The sequence below is a fragment of the Polyodon spathula genome, chromosome 12, assembly GCF_017654505.1.
Source record: "Polyodon spathula isolate WHYD16114869_AA chromosome 12, ASM1765450v1, whole genome shotgun sequence".
NCBI classification, from domain to species: domain Eukaryota; kingdom Metazoa; phylum Chordata; class Actinopteri; order Acipenseriformes; family Polyodontidae; genus Polyodon; species Polyodon spathula.
In genome coordinates this window covers 26,842,248-26,854,694 of record NC_054545.1, presented here as the reverse complement: position 1 = coordinate 26,854,694, position 12,447 = coordinate 26,842,248, and the positions used below count along the sequence as shown (strand labels likewise).

General features: G+C 38.4%; 1 protein-coding gene across 1 annotated transcript; it reads left to right on the top strand.

The window, feature by feature from the left end:
• The first annotated feature begins 934 nt into the window (after window positions 1–934).
• On the top strand, window positions 935–8,592 carry arl3l1 (ADP ribosylation factor like GTPase 3, like 1). The gene is made up of 6 exons (XM_041264945.1): window positions 935–952; window positions 5,746–5,889; window positions 6,473–6,589; window positions 7,309–7,359; window positions 8,004–8,189; window positions 8,312–8,592. The coding sequence occupies exons 1-6, from the start codon at window positions 935–937 to the stop codon at window positions 8,357–8,359; spliced, it is 564 nt and encodes a 187-aa protein (XP_041120879.1). The 3' UTR covers window positions 8,360–8,592.
• The last annotated feature ends 3,855 nt before the right edge of the window (window positions 8,593–12,447 follow it).

The following is a 12,447-nucleotide window of genomic DNA, read 5'->3' as shown; positions in this document are numbered from 1 at the left end:
CCTGCTTGACAACTGCAGGCAAAATTGAACAGTTACATCAAATTGCAGTTACAGTGTGCGATACAGTATTGTTACAGATGAATTTTCTAAGTGTAATTGAACAGAATCTATGGATTTCTAATTACACACTGAATTACAGGGTTGTTATAAAAAAATAAAAAAAAAAACATATAAAAACATCCGCATTTCTGTGCTTTGAAAAGAATGCCTCGCATCGTATGAAGATAGATTAACAGGATTTGTTCTCACATGTAGTGGCCTCTGGTAGGCATTAACCTCTTGGTGAAATAAGCTTCATTTGTCATTCCCAATACAAAATTACAGCTATCAGTCTGATGGAATAGGAGACCAGCACGACTTGCTGTAGCCAGTGTCATATGAGCAGACTGATGTCAGCCTCCTCCAAATACCCACATGGGAGTGGGGTGGGGGTCAAAATGGTGCCGCACAGGCAAGGCAAATATGATACATCACAAAAATAGTGAAACACTGTAAAAATATGGCCTAACTCAATAAGACACAGTAACTGCATAGCCTACACATGGAGCACTACAATGGCAATGCAAATTTACCTCAGTAGGCTCTAATACGCACAAAACTCAAATGAAACACCTTTTTTTTATGGACTGCTGGACTATCCTCCCATGTGATGTCCTGAGAGTGACAGCTGGCGAGGGGATAATCCAGGTAATTATTTAATACAGGGGGTGTGTGTGGAAGCTGGCAGCTAATTCTGGAGCCCTAATCCTGCCTTCCCAGTTGAGAGAGAAAGAGAGGAGTACAATCCATGTGGACTGTACATATTGCATAAGGGAAGACAGCACCCAGGGACTCAATCCAGCCTGTAGGATCACCTCAATTTGTGTCTGCGTGGCTGTGAATATAGAATGTAGTTTTCTTCCCTCACTTTTATTCCTGAAGAAAACAAGATAAAATGGGAGAAGTTCAAAAGGTATTTATTCTATCTATATTGCCAGTTTGGGTGAGTCACCAGTCTTTAATGAGTTGAAAGATTTTCTTGAGCTTGAAATAGTCGGCTTTGTACTTCCTTCTTGGAAGGTGGGGTTGTCACCTTTTAAAGAGATAAAACAGCTGGGGATGGACGTCGGGTTTGAAAACATGTTTAGCTTAGGATGATTCGTCTGGTGAATATATAGCTTCTCACATTCAAGAATTTTGTTAAAATACACTGCTAATACTAACATATAACACAAACATTTACTTGGCAATCTAGTTCATGGAGTACAAACGAATTGAGTAGAGTAGAATTTGACCTGGACCTCCATCCATCCTGTCTAGACACAGGAAAATAATGTTTTATAATACAAAAACTGGCCAAACCCTGGACCGATTTAAGGAAAAGTATTGATACCGATAGTAACCTGAAGTCATTTTTTACCTCAAGGTTCTGGGAGCATGCTTTCAGTGGGTAGTGGACAGCCATAGAGGTGATGTACATCAATATAAAAATATTAAGAACATAAGAACATAAGAAAGTTTACAAACGAGAGGAGGCCATTCGGCCCATCTTGCTCGTTTGGTTGTTAGTAGCTTATTGATCCCAAAATCTCATCAAGCAGCTTCTTGAAGGATCCCAGGGTGTCAGCTTCAACAACATTACTGGGGAGTTGATTCCAGACCCTCACAATTCTCTGTGTAAAAAAGTGTCTCCTATTTTCTGTTCTGAATGCCCCTTTTTCTAAACTCCATTTGTGACCCCTGGTCCTTGTTTCTTTTTTCAGGCTGAAAAAGTCCCTTGCGTCGACACTGTCCATACCTTTTAGAATTTTGAATGCTTGAATTAGGTCGCCACGTAGTCTTCTTTGTTCAAGACTGAACAGATTCAATTCTTTTAGCCTGTCTGCATATGACATGCCTTTTAAGCCCGGAATAATTCTGGTCGCTCTTCTTTGCACTCTTTCTAGAGCAGCAATATCTTTTTTATAGCGAGGTGACCAGAACTGCACACAATATTCAAGATGAGGTCTTACAAGTGCATTGTACAGTTTTAACATTACTTCCCTTGATTTAAATTCAACACTTTTCACAATGTATCCGAGTATCTTGTTAGCCTTTTTTATAGCTTCCCCACATTGCCTAGATGAAGACATTTCTGAGTCAACAAAAACTCCTAGGTCTTTTTCATAGATTCCTTCTCCAATTTCAATATCTCCCATATGATATTTATAATGTACATTTTTATTTCCTGCGTGCAGTACCTTACACTTTTCTCTATTAAATGTCATTTGCCATGTATCTGCCCAGTTCTGAATCTTGTCTAGATCATTTTGAATGACCTTTGCTGCTGCAACAGTGTTTGCCACTCCTCCTACTTTTGTGTCGTCTGCAAATTTAACAAGTTTGCTTACTATACCAGAATCTAAATCATTAATGTAGATTAGGAATAGCAGAGGACCTAATACTGATCCCTGTGGTACACCGCTGGTTACCACACTCCATTCTGAGGTTTTTCCTCTAATCAGTACTTTCTGTTTTCTACATGTTAACCACTCCCTAATCCATGTACATGTGTTTCCTTGAATCCCAACTGCGTTCAGTTTGAGAATTAATCTTTTGTGCGGGACTTTGTCAAAAGCTTTCTGGAAATCTAAATAAACCATGTCATATGCTTTGCAATTATCCATTATCGATGTTGCATCCTCAAAAAAATCAAGCAAGTTAGTTAGGCACGATCTCCCTTTCCTAAAACCATGTTGACTGTCTCCCAGTACCCTGTTACCATATAGGTAATTTTCCATTTTGGATCTTATTATAGTTTCCATAAGTTTGCATATAATAGAAGTCAGGCTTACTGGTCTGTAGTTACCTGGTTCAGTTTTGTTTCCCTTTTTGTGGATCGGTATTACGTTTGCAATTTTCCAGTCTGTCGGTACCACCCCTGTGTCAAGAGACTGCTGCATGATCTTGGTTAGCGGTTTGTAAATTACTTCTTTCATTTCTTTGAGTACTACTGGGAGGATCTCATCCGGCCCAGGGGATTTGTTTATTTTAAGAGCTCCTAGTCCCTTTAACACTTCTGCCTCAGTTATGCTAAAGTTATTTAAAACTGGATAGGAACTGGATGACATGTGGGGCATGTTGTCAGTATCTTCCTTTGTAAAAACTTGTGAAAAGTAATCATTTAACATATTTGCTATTTTTTTTTCTTCCTCTACGATTTTGCCATTTGTATCTCTTAAACATTTAATCTCCTCTTTGAATGTTCTCTTGCTGTTGTAATATTGGAAAAACATTTTGGAATTGGTTTTAGCTCCCTTAGCAATGTTCATTTCTATTTCTCTCTTGGCCTTTCTAACTTCCTTTTTGACTTGCATTTGCAGTTCTGTGTACTCTTTCTGTGTACTTTCTTTTTGGTCCTTTTTTAATGCTCTGTAAAGTGCCTTTTTTCGCTGAATATTTTTTTTAATTGATCTATTAAACCATTTTGGCAATTTAGTTTTACATTTAGATTTGTCTACTTTAGGGATATAATTGTTTTGCGCCTCTAGTACTACATTTTTGAAGAACAACCATCCTTCTTCTGTGGGTGTTTTCTCTATTTTACTCCAATCTACTTCTGTTAGTCTCTGTTTCATGCCTTCATAGTTTGCTTTTCTAAAATTGTAAACCTTAGCTTTAGTCTTTACTTTTGAGGATTTAAAAAACACTTCAAATGAGACCATGTTGTGGTCTGAGTTTGCCAGTGGTTCTCTGACCTCTGTTTTAGTTATTCTATCTTCGTTATTTGAAAAGACTAAATCAAGGCATGCCTCCCCTCTAGTGGGTGCCTTCACAAATTGTGTTAGGAAGCAGTCATTTGTCATTTCCACCATTTCTATTTCATCCTTCGCGCTACCCACCGGGTTTTCCCATTTTATTTGGGGGAAGTTGAAATCCCCCATTAGTATGGCTTCTCCTTTGCTACACACATTTCTAATGTCATTGTATAACAGATTATTGTGCTCACCGTCTGAATCTGGCGGTCTATAGCATGCTCCTATTATTATGCCTTTTGAATTTTTGTCTGTTATTCTGACCCATATTGATTCGGTTTTATTTTCTTTGTCCAGGTTTAACACCTGGGCTTCAAGACTGTTTCTTATGTATAGCGCTACCCCTCCTCCTCGTCTGTCCTGCCTGTCTTTCCTATACAGTGTATACCCACAAATATTATATTCGTCCCCATCACTCTCAGATAACCACGTTTCTGTAACACCTATCACATCATAGTTACCTGTTAGTGCAGTAGCTTCAAGTTCTAGAATTATTGATAGCTGAGCCCTTACAAAATATTGTAATCAAATCCTTTAAAATTATTTAAGTACTCTCTTACAGTACAATAAAGCTGTGTATTTTTTTTTTCCTTAAAAGTTGAGGTAACAGGATAATTAAAAATGAATAGATTCATAGCTTTGCAGGGAGATGTGCATCTTTAAATGTTGTAACATGCCTGTGTGCATTTAAATAAATATGCTCATAACCTACACTGATAGTGTGGACTTCAGATCATCTATTTACAGGGATGAAGATGAGAAATGTAAGATTGCTATTGTCAAAATTTTGGTCCCTCATGCGTGGGAATGGGGATAGAGTATCGTATCTCCTACTCTACTGAAAGAAAGCATTGAAACTCATTGTCTCTTGCAAGCCCTACAGTTCTTTGATTATTTGAATTAGGTTGGTGCCTACAAGAATACAAAAACCTACATTGATTCATGCATTTGTTTTTAAGGGAGGGCTCATTATTTTGGACACCTTCAAATGATGCTACTACTCTCTAGCCCTCAAATATTGTGCCATCTTCATTCAAAAGCAATATGTCAATAGGCCTTATTCATAATCATGTATTGGGAAACACTGAATTGTAGATGTAATATAATCCAGGTTAACAGAAAGCATATGAGATGACAACATAAATGCAAGCCATGCATGAGTCATTTATTTCCAGAAAAAAAAGAAAATCCTATACAATTCTAATAGTTTACACTCATAGAACATATTGTAAATATGATATCTAGTAACACTGATTGATAAATCGACTATTATAGAGAAATTAGCTCTATGTTTATAGGTCCCTTACCTTATATTGTACTAAAATAACCTGCCCCCCTCAGCTAATATGAAATCTATAGCCAAAGTAGGCTGTGTGGTGTTGGAATATGTGCGGCTGGGTACTCAGAACATAGATAGCTTTTGTGCTAAACAAATAGTGGATTTTTCAACCAAATCTGAAATAAACATGAAATAGCATTTTAATATGCAATTTATAGAACCATGCTTCTGACTCAGATTCCTGCTGGTCTGCTCCTCCTGCTAGTTTCCAAAACTTCCTCTGACAGCCTACTATCTCCTGCAAACTAAAGACCCCAGAATCCCTTTGCAAATAATGCAATCAATCATGCACGTCCAACAGTCTTGGAGTCATGCTAACAATAGCCTGACCAGATCAATGAATGCCTGTTTTAACAAACACAGTTAGCATATTCTATCAAAACATAAAAACATAAGACAATTTTATTGACAACATATCAATTTACTAAAGTTTGCTAAAAAGGTTGCATGTTAAAACTTACAGTACAAGCGCTACACAGAAAGTCACTTTTTACTGGACTTTAATCATGCCTAATTCTGAGACTGACCTGTGGTCTGGTGTGAGCATATCTTGGAGACAGAATCTGACCCGGATGACCTTGCAATGTACCAAGAGTCTAATTCATGTTTGGTTATTTGTACTTGCTTATCCAGGGCTTGTTCTCGATCCTCCAGAAGCTGAAAGGCACTCCAGAGCAGGAGTTGAGAATAGTTCTCTTGGGCTTGGACAATGCAGGGAAAACAACATTACTGAAGAAACTGGCTTCAGAAGACGTTAGCACCATTACACCAACACAGGTGAGCTACACTACTGGGAAAAGAGGGGGGAGGGGCAGGATTATGATTGTGTTATATACGCAGGGTTATAGGATTAGGTATCATTTAGATAACTTGACCTTTTCGCAGAAGTAGTATTAACATAAAAAGGGGTTAGGTGGCATATCTATCTTATATAAATGCATGTGAAAAAATGCAGGGCGCAGCTACAGGCAGAAATAATCTTTTTAAATGACACATTTACATAACTACTGTAGTCAAAAAGGGGCAATAGGTAAAGTCCAGATATATGGCACCGTGGCTGAAAGTGTGATTAACGATGTAACCTGCAGGGAAACACAGCTCCTTGGGAAACCAGCATGGCTTAGCTCAAACTACACAAAGACAGCTGGCCAATGTAATCCCACAGTACCTCAGTCTGTGCAGTGATGCTGAGCTTAATCACTTTCAGCCTGTTAATCGAGTGGTCTTCTGGACGGTGGTCGCTTGATGGGTTTAAAACTGCAGGTCTCCAAGGCACCACCAAATGGCTAAAAAGGCAGCCATACATTCAGTTACATTAAGAAAACAATACCTGTATTTCACACACTTCTTTTTCTTGCAGGGCTTCAACATTAAAAGTGTGGCTGCTAATGGTATGAAACTGAACGTCTGGGATATTGGCGGTCAAAGGAAGATTCGGACTTTTTGGAAGAAATATTTAGAAAACACAGACTTGTTGGTGAGTTGCCTGATTTTATGGTTAACTCTAGAGTTATACCTTAACCTTAAATGTAATTTTTTTTTTTTGGTCATGTTGTTCTTCCTGTTTCCGCAACAACCATGTAACACCTTGTAAAGCCTGGCTACCCGACTCGAACCCAACTGGACCTGACTATATGTATCGGGTTCGGGTCGAGTGTATATAATCTGTGTCAAGCACTTGGGCTTGGATCGGGCCGGGCCGGCTCCGTATTTTATAAATAAATGCATTATTACATTTTAGCTAGTTTTTTTTTTTTTTTCCTCTTGCAAATGCAAATGCCTGATAAAATTACTTCTGGCTTGTCATGGATCCCATGTGAGCAAAGCGTTCTCGTGTTTGTGCTGTAAAAAATACAGCCAAAAAGTGATTCTACATTATTAAGTATGGAGGCTGTTGATATAAAAAGAAAGCTGTCTACTGGAGAATGTTTAGCAGTGGAAAGTTCTGTCGTAACCCTGTTCTGTTACTATAAAACAGTCCAATACAAAGGGAACAGATCAAGGATCCTTGAAACAAGCTGGTGCATATCTGTGGGTTTATCCTGTAGAAATATATAATACAATTGAATTGTTTAGCTGCAATGAAGGCAAAACTTGGCAGCCTAATAATGAGAACCTATTAATTACCTATCCATATACTAATTTGCTAATCCAACAAGGAGATACAGGGTTAACATTCATCTTTTCTGGTTGCAGATTTACGTCATAGACAGCGCAGACAAGAAACGTTTTGAAGAAACAGGACAGGTATGTGTGTTTCAGACTGTTAGTTGCTTGATTGTTTTAATTCACTGATAAATGTTACCCTTATTTTTTTCAAAAGCCATTGAAACTCACTTACCGATTAATGAGCAACCTCCATTCCCACAGTCGCTTTTCACCAGCTGAACCAGAGCAACAGATATTACCAAACTACTGGAGGCAAAGAACCAGATGGAAGGTTTGTCTGGATTAAAATGTGGTGTGCTTGACCAGTAGGGGGTGCCGAAGTACAATGATCTGAACTATCCCTAATTATATTATCCTGTCCACACCACTGCAGCACAAAACCCTATGCAGTATTCCCTGTGGGCCAGCCAAGGTTAGCAATTTGGCACTACCAGGATTCAAACCAGCCAGCTCCTCTATGACTTTCCTGCACTCCACATGGAAGTGCCTTCAATGGATATGGATATCTGTATATGGGGGGGGGGGGGGGGGGGGGGGGGAGTAGTTATGACTGTGAACCCAGTTTCAATACTGTACTTCATTACAGTACAGTACTACGCTTGATGGATCATAGAGTGAGAGAAGCTTTTAGTTTACGATCACCAATCCAGAACACACTTTAAACAGTGACACACATCTGAACACATTCCTATCTGTAATTACAATTTCACCCTTCCCTGCAGGAATTATCCGATCTTACTGAAGATGATAATCTGAAGGCAGTTCCAGTGCTTATCTTTGCTAACAAGCAGGACCTGGTGACAGCAGCTCCGGCAAGTGAAATCGCAGAGGGGCTGAACCTCCACACCTACAGAGACAGGGAGTGGCAAATCCAGGCCTGTGATGCCCTGTCAGGGGAGGGAGTGCAGGTAAGGGAAGGCGGTGCCAGACCGCTCTTAAAATCATTCACTTCGGAATCACCTGTCTAACGACACCACTTCTGTAGTTCACTAATAATTCTGACCATTGAGTATCTTTACTTCTTTTACAGGATGGAATGAACTGGATCTGCAACACCATTGTAAATAAGAAAAAGTAACAACTGCATCACCCAAAACAAACAGTACTCTCCTCTTAACTTTGTTTAAATACTAAAAAAGCACTGTTAATCCCAAACTCTTTCTTGAAACTGTGTACATGGCATTCAATTCTGTCATGTCGAGAACAAACCAGTAACCTGTTGTAGTTTATTACAGATCACAAGTTAATTATTGATAAACCACCACCAAGGGCAACACATTTCTAGGAAGAATACAGGATGCTTGACTGACATCTCTTTTTCCCTGAACATTCACAGGGCAATAAGACTCTTGAAAGCACCAGTCAATTATGTTTACTAGTTTCAACTGTACATGTTTCGTTTTAGCAAAAAAGTTTGGCTACTGAAGCCTATAGATATACCGATTTGTGTCAATTAAAACCCTCAATTATTTATAATTGTAATCCTTATCTTTTTTCATTCCATATTTAATAACACATGATGCATACTGCATTTTACATGATGATAAAACACCACATTATTAGGCCATATTATTTCTAATTCACATTTCTACTGTATGTGCGGGGGGGGGGGGGGGGGGGGGGGGCTCATAATACAGTATGTTAAACCCTGGGTGTAGTTTTTCTTAAATACATACATTTTATGTGAATAATAGGACACATACAAGTCATTGTTAACAGCTTTCTTAAAATTAAACCAAGAAATGCATATAAAGTAGGGAATGTTTCTGACATCCAGCTGGTTTTTGGTAAAACCAAAATGAAAGTTTAAAACCAAAAAAAATCAAACTGCATTTGTGCAGCCAAGGGAACAGGACATAACATTATCACACAAGCGTCTTGTTTTTAACTGTGACAAATAAGCTCCACACAGTGTTATTACATCACTCATTCCAAAGTAATATACAATTACACATAAAAATAATGTATTCAAAGACATTAAACATCTTATTTGTTATTTTCTTGGTACTGTTATTTTTCTTGACACATTTTTTAATCAGTTAAAAACAAATTACAATTACATGCTACAGTTGCAATGATATTATAATAGCACATTTAATTTAAGGTTGATCGACTTAAGTCCACACTTCTCAATTGAAAAAGTGTGCTGTGTTTTGAAACTGTCCTTGAGAAGGATTGGGATTGTCAGTCCTTGGAATGGAAGATTCTCATTAATCAGTTTCATCAGGATGAGACAGACATTCTCCCCCATGTACATCCCACTGATCATCTTCTCAAAGCTTCAGGAAATAGAACAAAATTACAGCCAACAACCTAGAAAAAAAATAACTGTGCTTGTGTGTGTGTGTTTGATTCGATTATAAAACAGTATTTTTTGGTTGTCATTGTACTTTACGGATTAAACTTCTAAATGAACAGTTAATAGGAAAGGTGTGATGCAAACAGTACTTGCATGCTTTTAAATGGTTTGCTAGACTTCTGATCTAGATCTTTATCAATATTTGTCCTGAAGTCATCAAGAACACCTTCATCTCCAAACGCAGCCCACTCAGTGTTTATGCACATACTCCTTGACTCCCTCCACATTGCACAGCTTCTCCGTTTACATGTGTTTGTCCCATCATCTTTACAACAAGCACATAGCAGATGAGCACACGTTGAATAAGACAAAAATGACACCATGAACATATATGTAGACCTTTTGCATATTCTTCAATAAATGGTGACGGCTGGATCCTGGGCATACACAAAGACGTGTAGCTTCTGTCCCCAGATTGTGTATATGACAATAGACATATCTATATGAATAGACATCCTGGAGGTTGTGGAAGGTCAACCACACCACTCTGTGTTTCACAAAATAGCAATTAGGAATCAACAGTTTGAATTTCAATAGAAAACACACTGGGGTTGATATAAGGCATAGTGCAAAGAATTGTGGCTGCAAAATCCTAGCGGCCATGCAATTATTTTGCACTGTGGCCTATGTAAGCTTAAGAACAATGTTCACAAATTACTCAACATACTCAAATAATGAGCCGCAATTATGATAATGAGGGTTGCAATGAGCAGCGCCTGTGCATTGGGTATTTAGCAGCCGCACTTACAGCCCAGAGTTGAGGTGAGTTAGGAGTACAGAGTAAGCAGTTGTCGCTCAAATCCTCACCTTCAATGGCAGGTACATTGCAATTGATAGCGATACTGGTCAAAACAATGCAGGCTAGAATTATGTTGCATCCTTGTAGCGGTTCCATACGCAGGCAGTTCAGACAAGGGATGTGTTCTGTTGTGCATCTCATCTCAGTTATTTCATTTCTGCCAAGTCAATAAAATAAATATTCTTTGCATGCTTTATATGTGCAGTAACATTAAAAGTTGTCTGAGCTTTTTTTTATTTTTATAAAACATAATTAATAAATAAACCTGTGTATGAATCACCTGCCATTTCTTTTTATAGGCTATATAATAAATAATGGCCCCGTCGATTAGGAGATTGCACAGGAGCCCATAATCAATACTGAAACATTCAACTATATGAAAAACTGATCTCAAGACCATGCCTATAGGCATCCTGATTTCTCGTGTTCAGATGAATGCCACTGATATTATGTATATTATGTACATAATAAAATGAGTTTATCTTTTCATTTTATTGTGTAAATAGTGCTCCCTTGGGGGGGGGGGATTAGCTGCTGCCCTCACCAGCATATCTATAAAACACTGTTGATTGTTTATGATAATTGATCATTTACAATGGATTAAATGTGTATCAAAGCTATCAATGTTCTATGAAGAATGCTATGTAATGTTGTTTACTACTACAAAAGTATGCCACCTGCTGTCTGAATCCTGTGTACCTGACCAGACACCTACTCACCATTTAACATACAGTGACCACATCCCTTTAAACCACTGCCAGTATAGACATGCCAGGCTCTGTTGTTGCATGGCAGCATGTGCTTTGCAAAACGAGAAGGATATCTGGCAGGGTGAACACCATGAATATTAACAAATTGTGGGTAATTGGGGTATGGCAGGGAAGAGATGATCTGCCTTTTGCAACTAAGGTAACTCAGCCCCCCCTCCACCCCCATGTGATAATGTGGGGATTTCTTGATATAATAAGTCACCAATGGAAGCTGATCACAAGAACTCACCTCTCTTTTGCTGATAGCTTTTTTTTTCAGCAATGACATTATATTCTATAGTCCCTTTTTGCCTTCAATCACTGCACCCAAAAACAGAGTAATCAAACACCCTGTTAAACAACAGCAGGTAAATCGATGCTGCTTTTGCAACTTGTATGGCTGCGAAATGAACCTGTGCTTTTCTTTTGTTTGGAGGCATTGCATTAAAAAGAATCCTCTTTACATTCAAACAAGGCATAATAAACAAACTGGCCTTCTCAGTGGCGACAGCAAGGGGAGGCGACGGGTGCCTCCCCTCCGCCTCCCCTCCAGCTCCCCTTTTACAAACAACTACACATCCCACAATACAATGCCTTCAGTTGCAAGTATGGTAGACAAGAAAAAACTACCTAACTAACATTATCCAATCTCTGGCTAGCTCTGTGCAACCACAATAAGAATATGAACAATTTGAAGCTACTTAGTCAAGCCTAAACTAAAATCCACCCGGAAACCTCATCAGAGGTAACCATTAAAAAAAGTGCATGTAATATTAAACAAACTGTTTAATACCTCTATATATGTAACTTATTAATGTATTTCCTTATTTTGTTGATATCTATTATTTTCTCGTTAAAGCTATTGTTTACGAATTTCATGTTAAATATAAGGTACGGCTGTTCACAAGGCTAGCGCGCGCCGTCAGAGAATAAGAAGGGTTAAAACCGCACACACTGGATTGCACTCGGCTGTAGCACTTCTGTGTCGAAACGTGCATTTTATGAACAATAAATTAACTTTGGGAGTGCACGCTTTAAAAAACAGGGCACGTTCAGTTTATTAAATAAACCAACGTATAATATTATTCGCTGTGCATCAACAAATTTATATTTATCATGCCCCCTGTTCCCCACCTTCACGCATTATACATGGAGGGGAACAAAACAGAGTTGACAGAAAAATAGGTATCACTAAAAAAAAAGAAACAGACAGCTGTATCATAGACTGTTGATCTCAGACAACTCTGGTCATAATATGA

Excerpts from the sequence above, each read along its gene's own strand:
- arl3l1 (XM_041264945.1), top strand. Across the intron at positions 6,590-7,308 it reads TAGAAAACACAGACTTGTTG|ATTTACGTCATAGACAGCGC; the intron begins GTGAGTTGCCTG and ends TTCTGGTTGCAG. Across the intron at positions 7,360-8,003 it reads GTTTTGAAGAAACAGGACAG|GAATTATCCGATCTTACTGA; the intron begins GTATGTGTGTTT and ends CCTTCCCTGCAG.